Below are 14916 nucleotides of genomic sequence, written 5' to 3'. Positions count from 1 at the left end.
AACGTCTGATCTCTTCACTACCGAGTAGCGACGTCTAATGGAAAACAACAGGGCGAGACTAATGAATAATGACGGTAATTTTCAGCACTAAATAATTTGTGGTTGTTGACGCGACATCATGCCAGTGTGTTTCGCATGTGAGACGCCCACGTTGCACCGACGTGGAAGTCTGTGTGATACATATGTGTAAAACATGTGTGACGCCGTCACATCTTCTAGATACTTTTGGACAAAGAAATTAATTCCTTATAATAAATAGCCGAACACTGCGCTAGAATGGAGAGCATACCTACATCAACATATAAAACTACATACGCACTCTGCAGGCAACTACCATATGCTGCGTCGCGGAGGATACTCCGTACCCGTGCTAGTTACTTCCTTTCCTGTCCCACTCGAGAAACAGAGCAAAGGAAAACGACTGTGTGTATGTCTACATGCGAGCACTAAGTTCTCTTATCTTATCGTTGTGGTCTACAGACGAAACGTACGTGGCAATAGTACAATGGTTAAGCAGTCAGCCTGAAATGCCGGTTTTCTAAATTTTGTCAATAGTGTTCCTAGAAACGAAAGTGGCCTTCCCTCCGTGGATTCCCATTTGAGTTCCCAAACATCTTGCTCGAAAGTGGTGAGAGCTCCTTCATCCTACAAGCAGAGACAGGAAAAGACGACACTCCCAGATTCGAATTGAAATATGTCGAAAGTTCGAAGGCCGCACTTACAGGGCAGCGTTATGCACTAGCAAATGTCATACATATTGACGCTAAACAGGTGTGACATCACAAGCGTAGACTTCGTCCGCACTGCTTCTCTATAATACAGCGGCGGTAGCACCGCAGGTGAATTAATTCCGTGACGAGCAGGGAGGGGAGTTGGCATTGAGGTGCCGGGGAGAGGGGGCGGAGGTGATGGAGAAGTTGGCCTTCACAAGGCAGTAACTTGATGATGTCAGAATTCCAGCACAGAATTCCAAGATCGACGATGTCATGGCTTTGGTGCAATTGTCCTAGCACGATGATACCAGAATTTCGACAACGATGATGGGCCTGAGACTATAACACGCACAACTAAAACGTTTAGTCGGAAGTGATTCAGAGTAATTCAGATTGGAATACTGGCTTTTAAGACGGAACAAAGAATTCTCATCGCATGTTAAGCCGTGCCTTGTAGGCTCTTTTTGTGGAGGACAAATGTGCTCGCCATTTGCGACATATTAATGAGATCCGCTTACGAAGTTCTCGCAACCGCCTGTCTCGGAGTATTGTACTGAAACTATGTAGACTTATCTGTCTAGGTGTGGAAATCTCACGGAAGACAATAGCACAAGTCCTGCGTATTTGTGTGTCGCTCCACCTGACAGAATGCAGTGTAAGCAAATGGAACGCTTGTTCATGAAAGAGTTAGAAGTTTTGGTGTGTGTAGGTAAGGGACACACGACCGAAATGATTGAAATACGTACGTATACGAAGTAATATGTCCAAGATTGCAGAAAGTACGTAAACCTAATATACTGCAGCACACTTTTCCCTTAATGGGTGATTACAATGGACAAAGTTTAATATTTTATACATGCCGTATTTACGCTGTCACACAAAGAGAACCTGAAGATATTATTAACTTGCAGATTGTGATTTTAAGAATGAGGGAGAATGGTTGGCCGGCTGCTGTGGCCGAGCGGTTCTAGGCGTTTCAGTCAGGTACCCTGCTGCTGCTACGGTCGCAGGTTCCATATGGATGTGTGTGATGTCCTTAAGTTAGTTAGGTTTAAGAAGTTCTAAGTCTAGGGGACTGATGGCGTCAGATGCTAAGTCCCATAGTGCTTAGAACCATTTGAACCATTTTTTATCCTGGTTGAAACTCTTTAGAACCCACAGATTTTGAATTAGAATCGATTACTAGCTACCATGTGCTATAGTGAATGAATTTCCCTCACTTCACGTCTATGATCAGAAATATTTTGTCATCAGGCTACTGGTTTCGGTCTATAATGACCATCTCCAGATCAATTTTATAAAAACATGCTATGCTGAAATCATATGCCTACGAAACCATAATGTTCTCCACAGCAAGTTCAGTGAAAAATTAAATAAACTCGATTTTGAGTAGTTTTAAGATGCACGCAAGTACCAGCAACGTAGGCAAAAGGCGAATGCACTCAAGCTGCGATCTCACCGAATTCTTTGTAGCATCAGGCTGAATGCGCCCATTTCGAAACACATAAGGCAAGCGTCCAAATCACATAATTTCGACTAGAAGGCAGGAGCTAAAGTAAGAGCATTCCTTAATCCCAGGAGGTTCTACAGAAAACGAATTTTGGTGGCTCACGCCCTGATTAACTGCCACATGTCAAATCTGCACATACTGTGTAACACCAATAATGAATCAATTTATGTATATTCCGTACACGTTCTCTGCTGATATTTTACAGTAGTGTATCTGCTTAGTCAAAGTCCTTGGTTGTGTAAATATGTAATAATTATTAATTATGTTAATTACCTCTGTGAATGTAACAAATTGTAAAAACGGTGTATATTTGACTGTTCTCTGACCAGGGATTCTAAATGTAAAACACATAATAAAACCCCGCAGCTGCGGAAGTAGTTTAGCGGAAGTGGAAACAGTGGACTTGACTCAGAGAGCGCTTGATTCCCTTGTGGTGAGTGGCGTATTAAAGTTGTGAGTGCGATACTGAATGGTCAGCGACAGCCTTGGTCAGCTATTGCAGTTAATTTGGATGTATAAATTGAGGAAAGAAGAGCCTCGAACGAAACGTAAAGTGGGCTGTTGACCACCGCTTCATTAATGGCAGTGTTTGATTGAACTTCCGGCGCCAAGAAGAGTTATATCAGGGCGTAGCTAACTTCACGAAGTATGGTTCCTTTACTGCCAATTTTATAGTCGCTATAATTTTCCACAAGCGGTACCAACGTTGGCAGAATCGTTATCTAAATATGTACATCCAATGCACCAGGTATTAAGTATTGAATAATAACTTTTTGTGGAACTTCTAAATTACGTGTGCACGTCTATGGTTATCACCAGTCACATTCCTAGACAAGGTCCTTTCCAAGTGAATTAATTCTGAATGTACTGATTCTGTTAAACTGACAATTTTAGCAGTATAACATTTTGCTGCTTTTATTAACTTTGTGGACTATGAAGTTTATTTACTTTTCTGTACTGCAGTAATTTATTTACTCCAGTACTTTTTCATCTTAAAGTCTCCTGAAGAGTATTCATAAAAAAGCTTCTCATTAAATAACAAGCTGCCTTTAAAATAATCAATGACAACAATATGAAGTACTCATAGCTGTCTGTAAGTGAAGTTATACAAAGACAGGAGTATTATTGCACTCTGAACATGTTTGCAAACTTGTAAATGTTTGTTTCTTCGTATATGTTGTTTTAAAATGGTTTTTCAAGTTGCGCAGTCATTTATAGAGCCAGTTTGACTTTGAGTCCAATGAGAGACTAGTTGCTACGTCCCCTTCTTAACTGTTGAACAAATTTTGCAGTATTCACTATACTTAAAATTGTTGTTAAAGATATTTGACATTTTCCTAATTTTGTGTGTTACTGTTTACAACAGATGATGGTTCTTCAAAGCATACCAGTTTAATAGACCCATAAGCTACTTAACTTATGTAATAAATGAAAGTAAAGTCTCTTTCTCAGCAAGTGCAGCAACCAGTATGATATTTATTATGCTCCAAAATGTTTCTTACAAATAATAGCAAAAGTGTCCATTTGTATAGAGTAATTTCAAGTGCAAATTTTGAAGCCCATAGTAATCAATACTGTTTCAAGTCATGATATCTTTTGTGATAATTAAAGCAATAGTAGTTCACGCTACTGCCAGTCACACTTTGTTAGGAGGCTTATATGCTTTCTGCATTTTTTAATTATACTGCATAGCAGTTTTTGAAACTAGGAAGTTTTATTGTGAGACATGTGTACTGATGCATTTATTGGTCATTCTATGTACCGTACAATGGTTAGTGCTGTAACTGATACCGGGACAGTCGTGGGACTGAAGTGACGGAAAGCGCGGCGGGACCCGCGAACAACAACACAACGGGAGAGGACAGACACGACCAACGAAGGACAGAACGACGAACGCGAGACGAGGTGTCAACCGGCGCACGCAAGATTAAACTGGGTGGCTGAGCGAGAGGCAGGCGCGTAAGTACTCTATCGGGGTCGCCGCTATTGGCCGCTGGGACCACGTGTTCCACTGTGGCGCCCTCACACTGAAAGCGGGCCAGGAGGCGCGCGCCGCCACATGGTGCAGAGACCTCTATTGGTCTTCGAAGTCCATGACGTCTGGCGCGGATTCGAATTCCGTAGCGCGCGGTACCAGAGTTATTGTTTGCTAAGGGCAAGTTACTGAATAATATTGATAGCAACTGTGCTAGAAAAGATTAGTTGGGGTATCAACTGAGGTTAGTTTTCTTAGTTGAAGTTTATTTCCACTTTGCTATAAGACTTGTAAGTAGGCTGTTTAGGTTTTCTTATTGGTAACGCCGCTTAGCGCTCGGTATGAAAAATCACTGGCTGTGCTGTGCGCAGTCTGTGTTTAGTTTGCATTGTTGTCTGCCATTGTAGTGTTGAGCAGCGGCAGCTGGATGCTAACAGCGCGTAGCGTTGCGCAGTTGGAGGTGAGCCGCCAGCAGTGGTGGACGTGGGGAGAGAGATGGCGGAGTTTTGTAATTTGTAAGACTGGATGTCATGAACTACCATATATATATTTCGACTATTAAGGTAAATACACTGTTTGTTCTCTATTAAAATCTTTCATTTGCTAACTATACCTATCAGTAGTTAGTGCCTTCCGTAGTTTGAATATTTTATATAGCTGGCAGTAGTGGCGCTCGCTGTATTGCAGTAGTTCGAGTAACGAAGATTTTTGTGAGGTAAGTGATTTGTGAAAGGTATAGATTAATGTTAGTCAGGGCCATTCTTTTGTAGGGATTTTTGAAAGTCAGATTGCGTTGCGCTAAAAAAAGTATTGTGTGTCAGTTTAAGCACAGCCTTGTACAATTGTTCTAAGAGGACGTTTCAACTTGATACTACATTGTCTAATTAGGCTAGCGACCGTATAATGTTCATAACCAATTTGCTTTACTGTTGTTATTAAAACACTTACTTCGTGATTACGAAATTATTGCTCGATTTCTTTGTCATTAGATACAGTCACGGTCAGTCTCAGCCCTTCACATAGTGTTAATATTATCGGCGATTGCCAATTTGGTAAGGGCCGGTAGTGTTACAACTGCCAATATATAAGTGGTGATGGCTCCTGAAAATACATTCTGCCAGCAGACTCTCTAGGATGTTATACGAAACAGCAGTCCCGCGAAAGCGGATATGTTTCAGGATAACATTAACGAAGAAATGAAGTAGTACTAGAAAAATTATTAGAGGGATAACGTTTATGGAAGAACCATTCTATAAGAAGTGGCAAGTTAGTAAATCATTTGCTACTGCACTCAAGTTTTATTAATTTTGTGGTGGAAGAGGACAATGTGCAAAACAGATTTCAGACACTGTTGAGTGCAGTAGAGTGGTACGCCTGTAACGAGTCCAGTGTACTTTACGGACATAAATACACATCGTCTACATACTGTATCCAAGTATGAGAAATTGTCAGTTGCATTCATGACGTTGAGATATGAGAAATATATATCTAAGATAGCGGAATACATGATGCCACAGTAGCAGACACTGTAGATGTAAAACATTGACACTTGGATAGAATATTATTCTTTAGTTAACATGTGTTTTGTGGAAGAAAATTACAGATAACTTAGATCAAGAAATAGTTAATTTATAGCTCCATTATGCCTTGCTCCCAGTCTGTTACAATGATTAAACTATGGTCATTGACAAGTGCAACTTAAACTGTAAATTATATCCGCAGTTATTGCTTGATGTAATGTCTGCTCTATAATTTTTTTACGGAATTACATATTTTTGACAAATAATAAAAATATGGAAATATCATAATTTACACCAATATTGTCAATATCGTTATGTTTCTTACGAATAATACAATCTGTCTTGATATTTTTTAACATGGCACCAATTTACGCAATATTTGAACATGGCACCAATTTCACTATCTTATATTCGTAGATTTCCCAACATTGTAATTAGACTTTGCATCGTCTACACATATTTCTTATACATCTATAGCGCAGAATAGCACTGACAGATCCTTATTCTTTTGAAAGGTTCACATATATTCCCGAAAAATGCGCCACAGGCACTATAGCCATATTACTCAGTTGCTGTTTAGAAATAGAAAACTAGGAAGATAGGAATAAATGAAGACCAGAAACAATGGGGTTCAAAATAAAGTTACCATTTCTACTTCACTCCACCTGTTCTTCCAGGACACAGGCCAGTGGCAAGTAATTATTCTAGAAGGTGATGATGCGTTGCACTGACGCATTCCAAGTAGTGCTATATATATCTACACGTAAGCTGTAGGCTGACATATCAGTATTAGTGTCTGTAGTACTTATAATTCAGGAGCAGTGTGTGAACTTTGCTTCCGGAAGACAGTACGGTATTCAGCTGTTGAGTTATCATATTGTTACATCCGATCAGTGATTCTTTTGTAGTAGGTTCTATTATACCATGAAGCTTTATTCAGTAAGTCGTGTAGCTACATCACCTATTTATACTATACAGTACTAGAGCAATACGTACAGAGCGGGCAGGCAGTGACTAGAAATTGTATTGCACAGTGCAGGGTATGCAATGTGTATCAGTTTTGTAAAGATGAAGAGATTAGCAGAATGTAGAAAAATACTGAGGTCAACGTCAAATAAGTCGAATGATTACTTCATAGAATGTATCATCGGAAACATAACGCGTCATATTATCCTGGATGGAGAATCAACACCAACGTAAAAAATATTTCGGTGTGTTCCATGGAAGTAGCTCTTAACATAGAAAACAGTGAAGAAGTACACGTAACGGAACTATCTCGTTCTTTCTTTTGCACTTTCGATTCGTCGCTTCAAGACGTAGAGCGGACTATTCTAGTTCCTGTCCATTATTTAGTCACGATGTTTTTCAGCCAGCCATCAGGTTAGGTGGTGGTGGTGCATAAGATTTCCAATTGGGAATACATGGGAGGAGCTATCCAGTCCCGACAGTTACATGTCACACAAGGAAAACCTCTCACAAACCTGGGCCAGATCAATAGAATTGCAGTTGTTTTATTTTTGGGGCAGTTATCCTAGACCAAAGTTAAACTGTTTGTGACTAATACGTTATATCTTGTGCACGAGTTTCTGTGTGTGCAGCTTTTAAAAATCCACGGCTGATATTCTTTCATGCCGGTCTCGCAATGGATCGTCCAGTTACATTTTTGGTCGTATTTACTCGGTTCGTTATTTTTTCACAGGAGTTTCGTTTATCATTACAGTTAGCCGTTATTATACTTTATTTGTCCTTTTGAAAAATTATGAGAATATTTGGAAACCTTTAACGGAACAATATGTTCACTCCTGAAAGCTAGTCGTTCTTACCACTATTTACGCAGATTTTAATTAAAATTAAAAAAACTCATGGATTCTGTAAAGTATGAATAATTGAATGAAACAATTGATCGAATTTTCTTATTTATTGAGCACTGGACGGCGATCTGTCTTAACTACTAAAAACCATTCAAAACCCAGGTTCAAATACAATTTTCTTTCATTTAAAACGGCCGGTTTCAACAGGCATTGCTGTCATCTTCAGGCATTTAACATCTTTTCCTCTTGTGTGAGGTTCAGGGCAAAATGGACATGTTTTACAATGAAAAGATGTTAAAGACCTAAAGATGACGGCAATGACTGAAACCGGTCGTCTTAAATAAAAGAAAAACACTTACGCGATGTTGGCTTTCGAATGGTTTTTATGAATGAAAAGAAATTATTGCGTACATACGATAGCGTTTATTTCTATCTAAATATGAAAATTTTGAGTTTGTTACCTGCCCTGCACGAAACCGACTTTCTCTGGTTGAAGGGGTAAGACATATTTAACTCAGACTGTTCAGAGCACCGACATCCCAAAAATTATTTGAGAATGAAGATTAATTTTTGTGACTGTTCTGTATATGAAGAATTGATTGTTTTTACAAGGGACTGAGCGGAATTAGCACAATAAATCGCAGAGATAAAAATGAATAATGTTTCTCAATGTTAAATATTTACAAAACACAGATCACCAGATTACAAAGTATGGATTGGTTATTTCCACTGACTTTTTATACTACCGCCACTCAGTGGATTGTTTTTATTCTGCCAAATAGTGCTAATTCGCTAGAGTTGTATGCTACGAATTTTGTCGATTTTTGCCAGTAATCCTACTGTGTAGGATTGTCATTCACTGTAGGGAACGTTGTGTATGGTGAGACTGAATACAGTAATAATAAACCACAAATAGAGTAACACGTGTAAAACAAATGACTGGGAGTAAGAGTCAGTGAGGATAATGATGTGGGACAAATAAGCAAACTCAGTTGCAGATACTGCTAAAACTTCGATGTATTGGTTTCTGGATAGCCACAGGCTCTGCGAGAGAGAGAGAGAGAGAGAGAGAGAGAGAGAGAGAGAGAGAGACTACTTAAGGAATACTTGTAGGGTCCTCATTGCAATTCAGTTAGGTGTGTGGCATTTTTAATCAGGCTGACACAACAGGAGCCGCGTAGAACAGATTGGCGGGGGAACATAACCCAGATGGTAGAATTAATAAAATGGCAGGAGAATCTCAGAACACACGTCAGCCTGGCTACAAAAAACTGCAAGAATCAGTTTTCAGGAATGAGTCTACGAACATTTTATATCGCCACACCTAGCAATCCTGAACAGCATAAAACTGTAAAATTAAGATGGGTAACAGGCCAGCACATCCGTATAACTCATCATTCTCAATAGGCTCCGTTCGTGAATCGATCTGTAAGGAATCCTCATACATGATACAACAAAAACTGCATTTAGTTGTGAACTGTGTACAGATTCGCAGAATGTAAATGTAGACATCTATGTAGATATAAGAGTTGATATTACTCTTGATACGATGTCCGCGTGATTGTTTTGAGGACTAGACTTCAGTGTAGAGGAAGAAAGAAGCCGTGTGTCGTCTTGCAGTAACAATGCAAGTCTTTCAGAGTCTACCAGTTATTTGTAAAAACACTCTCAATCTCTGAAGTAAAAGCAAATTTCTTACACGTGATGGGCTGTCTTTGACTTTCACTATGGTTCATTCTAGACACCCGAGCTCGAATCGTTTCGGATTCGCTGCTGCACGGACATCTGAGCAAAAGTCTTCAAATGAAAGGGCCATATCTCCGCGTAAGACAAAAACCCGTTTCTTTAATGTATTGACATGCGCCAATCTCTGTAATGTTTTTGATATATCACCTGAAACGTTTTTCAAATAGTCGTGTAATGAAATAATTCTGCAGGGGAGAAGCGTGCATTTTAATTATGAATCGTTACGCCTTATTGTATATGAAAATCAGGAGAAAAATTTCTGCAGAACAATTTTCAGACATCGTGGTATATGCAGGCCAACCTTACCTGCACTTTGATCTGTTGTTTCTGTGTGATATTGCTGAAATGTGACAAGGGACTACCAAGATGTATTTTAGTGTACTGTGTGACAAAACACAATTTACATACAATTATGGTTAATAAATGATGTTATATGTTTATATAAAAAATCAGGAATCTGTTACACAAAGGAAGTAATGCGATAATTATAAAGTTTTAAAAAGGGACATCAAGTGCCTGAAAGCGGTAAGGGAAATAAAATTTCTTTTGTACAAGGGGTTGCTGATTATTTCAGTAAATGGAAATACAGCTGTTGAAGAACTACCAAGCAAATATGGAAGGCGGTATGTTTAGAATATACCGTCTATGCAATGAGAACACGTGCAGCACACACACACACTTTATCAGTTTTTTTGTGTGATGTATTTTTTTACCATTACCACCATAGAAATCTACACTGCTTTATTTTGGTACGGATATTTCACGTAATGCACAGCAATCATTATATCAAAATTTCTGTATAGTAGTCAACTGGTACTCAGTCTGAGAAATATCCACTCTAGAAACGTCGAATATTAATGTCCTGGGCGTAAACAGTGTCGCACATATTCCACTTGAAAATAATACGAGAATGTGTGGTTTATTGGTTTTGATGATGCCTTGAACAGTACCTTCTTCGATGATAGTTTTGTTATCAGGACAACACTATAATACACAGTATGCGAGAGTAATCCTGGCTTGGCAGGGGGGCCTTCAGCACTATAACACACAGTATGTGATAGTGATCCTGGCTTAGTTGTCGCTGCATCAAGCTTCCTCCTTCTTCTTTTGTTCGTCTGTGAATATAACTTGCACCTTGACAGCCTGCAACAAACAGAACACAGAAATTTTATGTTTAAACAGCCATGGGCAAGACATCCATCAAGAATCACAGAATGTTGCACTACTGGCCATTAAAATTGCTGCACCACGAAGATGCCGTGCTACAGACGCGAAATTTAACCGACAGGAAAAAGATGCTATGATATGCAAATGATTAGCTTGTCAGAGCATTCACACAAGATGGGCGCTGGTGGCGACACCTACCACGTGCTGACATGAAGAAAGTTTCCAATCCATTTCTCATACACAAACAGCAGCTGACCGACGTTGCCTGGTGAAACGTTGCTGTGATGCCTCGTGTAAGGAGGAGAAATGCGTACCATCCCGTTTCCGACTTTGATAAAGGTAGGATTATAGCCTATCGCGATTGCGGTTTACCGTATCGCGACATTGCTGCTCGCGTTGGTCGAAATCCAATGACTGTTAGCAGAATTTGGGATCGGTGGGTTCAGGAGGGCAATACGGAACGCCGTGCTGGATCCCAAAGTCCTCGTATCACTAGCAGTCGAGATGACAGGCATCCTAGCCGCATGGCGGAACCGGATCGTGCAGCCACGTCTCGATCCTCGAGTCAACAGATGGGGACGTCTGCAAGGCAACAACCATCTGTACGAACAGTTCGACGAGGTTTGCAGCAGCATGGACTATCAGCTCGGAGACCATGGCTGCGGTTACCCTTGACGCTGCATCACAGACAGGAGCGCCTGCGATGGTGTACTCAACGTTGAACCTGGGTGCACGAATTGCAAACCGTCATATTTTCAGATGAATCCAGGTTCTGTTAACAGCATCATGACGGTCGCATCCGTCTTTGGCGACATCGCGGTGAACGTACATTGGAAGCGTGTATTCGTCATCACCCTGCGTGATGGTATGGGGTGCCATTGGGTACACGTCTCGGTCACCTCTTGTTCGCAATGACGGCACTTTGGACAGTGGACGTTACATTTCAGATGTGTTACGACCCGTGGCTCTACCCTTCATTCGATCTCTGTGAAACATACATTTCTTCAGGATAATGCACGACCGCATGTATCAGGTCCTGCACGGGTCTTTCTGCAAAACAGAAAATGACCGACTGCTGCCCTGTCCAGCACATTCTCCAGATCTCTCACCAACTGAAAAAGTCTGGTCAATGATGGCCCAGCAACTGGCTCGTCACAATACGCCAGTCACTACTCTTGATGAACTGTGGTATCGTGTTGAAGCTGCATGGGCAGCTGTACCTGTACACGCCATCCAAGCTATGTTTGACTCAATACCCAGGCATCTCAAGGACGTTATTACAGACAGAGGTGGTTGTTCTGGATACTGATTTCTCAAGGTCTATGTACCCAAATTGCGTGAAAACGTAATTACATGTCAGTTCTAGTATAATATATTTGTCCAATGTATTCCCGTTTATCATCTGCATTTCTTCTTGGTGTAGCAATTTTAATGGCTATTAGTGTATTTACTGTTTTATTAATGCATCTACATCTATATCCATACTCTGCAAGCCACCTGACGGTGTGTGGCGGATGGTACCCTGAGTACCTCTATCGGTTCTCCCTTCTATTCCAGTCTCGTATTGTTCGTGGAAAGAAGGATTGTCGGTATGCTTCTGTGTGGGCTCTAATCTCTCTGATTTTATCCTCATGGTCTCTTCGCGATACGTAGGAGGGAGAAATATACTGCTTGACTCTTCGGTGAAGGTATGTTCTCGAAGCTTTAACAAAAGCCCGTACCGAGCTACTGAGCGTCTCTCCTGCAGAGTCTTACACTGGAGTTTATCTATCGTCTCCGTAACGCTTTCGCGATTACTAAATGATCCTGTAACGAAGTGCGCTTCTCTTCGTGGGAGCAGTATTCGAGCAGTGGGCGAACCAGCGTACTGTAACCTACTTCCTTTGCTTTCGGATTGCATTTTCTAAGGATTCTTCCAATGAATCTCAGTCTGACATCTACTTTACCGACGATCAACTTTATATGATCATTCCATTTCAAATCACTCCTAATGCGTACTCCCAGATAATTTATGGAATTAACTGCTTCCAGTTGCTGACCTCCTGTTTTGTAGCTAAATGAAAAGGGATCTATCTTTCTATGTATTCGCAGCACGTTACACATGTCTACATTGAGATTCAATTGCCATTCCCTGCACCATGCGACAATTCGCTGCAGATCCTCCTGCATTTCACTACAATTTTCCATTGTTACAACCTCTCGATACACCACAGCATCATCTGCAAAAACCGAGCGAGGTGGTGCAGTGGTTAGACACTGGACTTGCATTCGGGAGGACGACGGTTCAATCCCGCGTCCGGCCATCCTGATTTAGGTTTTCCGTGATTTCCCTAAATCACTCCAGGCAAATACCGGGATGGTTCCTCTGAAAGGGCACGGCCGACTTCCTTCCCCATCCTTCCTAATCCGATGAGACCGATGACCACACTTTCTGGTCTCCTTCCCCAACCAACCAACCAACCATCATCTGCAAAAAGCCTCAGTGAACTTCCGATGTCATCCACCAGGTCATTTATGTATATTGTGAATAGCAACGGTCCTATGACACTCCCCTGCGGCACACCTGACATCACTCTTACTTCGGAAGACTTCTCTCCATTGAGAAAGACATGCTGCGTTCTGTTATCTAGGAACTCCAAAATCCAATCACACAATTTGTCTGATAGTTCATATGCTCTTACTTTGTTCATTAAACGAGTGTGGGGAACTGTATCGAATGCCTTGCGGAAGTCAAGAAACACGGCATCTACCTGTGAACCCGTGCCTATGGCTCTGAGTCTCGGGGACGAATAGCGCGAGCTGGGTTTCACACGATCGCCTTCTTCGAAACCCATGCAGATTCCTACAGACTAGATTTCTGGTCTCCAGAAAAGTCATTATACTCGAACGTAATACGTGTTCCAAAATTCTACAACTGATCGACGTTAGAGATATAGGTCTATAGTTGTGCACATCTGTTCAACGTCCCTTCTTGAAAACGGGGATGACCTGTGCCCTTTCCAATCCTTTGGTACTCTACGCTCCTCTAGAGGCCTACGGTACACCGCTGCAAGAAAGGGCGCAAGTTCCATCGCGTACTTTGTGTGAAATCGAACTGGTATCCCATCAGGTTCAGCGGCGTTTCCTCTTTTGAGCGATTTTAATTGTTTCTCTATCTCTCTGTCGTCTATTTAGATATCTACCATTTTGTCGTCTGTGCGACAGTCTGGAGAAGGAACTACAGTGCAGTCTTCCTCAGTGAAACAGCTTAGGAATAAGACATTCAGTACTTCGGCCTTTAGTCTGTCATCCTCTGTTTCAGTGTCATTTTGGTCACAGTGTGTCTGGACATTTTATGTTGGTCCACCTACCGCTATGACATAAGTCCAAAATTTCTTAGGAGTTTCTGCCAAGTCAGTAAATAGAACTTTACTTTGAATTCATTGAACATCTCTAGCAAAGCACTCCTCACACTACATTTCGCTTCATGTAGTTTTAGTTTGTCTGCAAGGCTTTGGCTATGTTTATGTTTGCTGTGAAGTTCCCTTTGCTTCCGCAGCAGTTTTCTAACTCGGTTGTTGTACCACTGTGGCTCTTTTCCATCTCTTGCTATCTTGCTTGGCACATACTCATCTAACGCATATTGTACGATGGTTTTGAACTTCGATCACTGATCCTCAACACTATCTGTACTTGAGACAAAACTTTTGTGTTGAGCCGTCAGGTACCTTGAAATCTGCTTTTTCTCACTTTTGCTAAACAGAAAAGTCTTCCTACCTTTTTTAATATTTTTATTTACGGCTGAAATCATCGATGCAGTAACCGATTTATGATAGCTGATTCCCTCTTCTGCGTTAACTGTTTCAAATAATTCGGGTCTGTTTGTCACCAGAAGGTTTAGTATATTATCGCCACGAGTCGCTTCTCTGCTTAACTGCTCAAGGTAGTTTTCAGATAAATTTCACTCGATTCGTTGTCCCTGCCACCCGTTATGAACGTTTGAGTCTCCTAGTCTATATCCGGCAAATTAAAATCTCCACCCAGAACTATAACATGGTGGGGAAATCTACTCGAAATATTTTCCAAATTATTCTTCAGGTGCTCAGCCACAACAGCTCCTGAGCTCGGGGGCCTATGGAGACATCCAATTACAATGTCTGAGTCTGCTTTAACAGTGACCTTCACCCAAATCATTTTACATTTCGGATCTCCGTCAATTTCCTTCGATACTATTGCACTTCTTATCGCTATAAACACGCCTCCCGCTTCACTGTCCAGCCTGTCTCTGCGGTATATATTCCAATCTGTGTTTAGGATTTCATTGCTTTCTTTCGGATTGGAATTATTATATTCTTCTTGAAATCTGAGGGTATTTCGGCTGTTTCATACATCTTGCTCACCAGAGGGTAGAGTTTTTTCAAGACTGGCTCTCCCAAGGCCGTCAGTAGTTCTATTGGAATGTTGTCTACTCCGGGGGCCTTGATTCGACTCAGGT

The 14916-nt window shown here is 41.1% G+C and overlaps 1 protein-coding gene across 2 annotated transcripts in view; it reads right to left on the bottom strand.

The window, feature by feature from the left end:
* Nucleotides 1–9754: 9754 nt before the first annotated feature.
* The window catches only part of LOC126284326 (sodium-coupled monocarboxylate transporter 1-like), a 143700-nt gene continuing 138538 nt past the window's right edge, over nt 9755–14916 (bottom strand). For both annotated transcript variants that reach the window (XM_049983170.1, XM_049983169.1), the window contains exon 15: nt 9755–10418. In XM_049983170.1, the coding sequence (XP_049839127.1) occupies nt 10362–10418 (57 nt within the window). In that variant the 3' untranslated portion in view covers nt 9755–10361. The remainder of the gene's footprint in view (nt 10419–14916) is intronic.

The sequence above is a fragment of the Schistocerca gregaria genome, chromosome 8 (assembly GCF_023897955.1).
Source record: "Schistocerca gregaria isolate iqSchGreg1 chromosome 8, iqSchGreg1.2, whole genome shotgun sequence".
NCBI lineage: Eukaryota > Metazoa > Arthropoda > Insecta > Orthoptera > Acrididae > Schistocerca > Schistocerca gregaria.
This window is presented reverse-complemented; position numbering and strand designations above follow the sequence as displayed.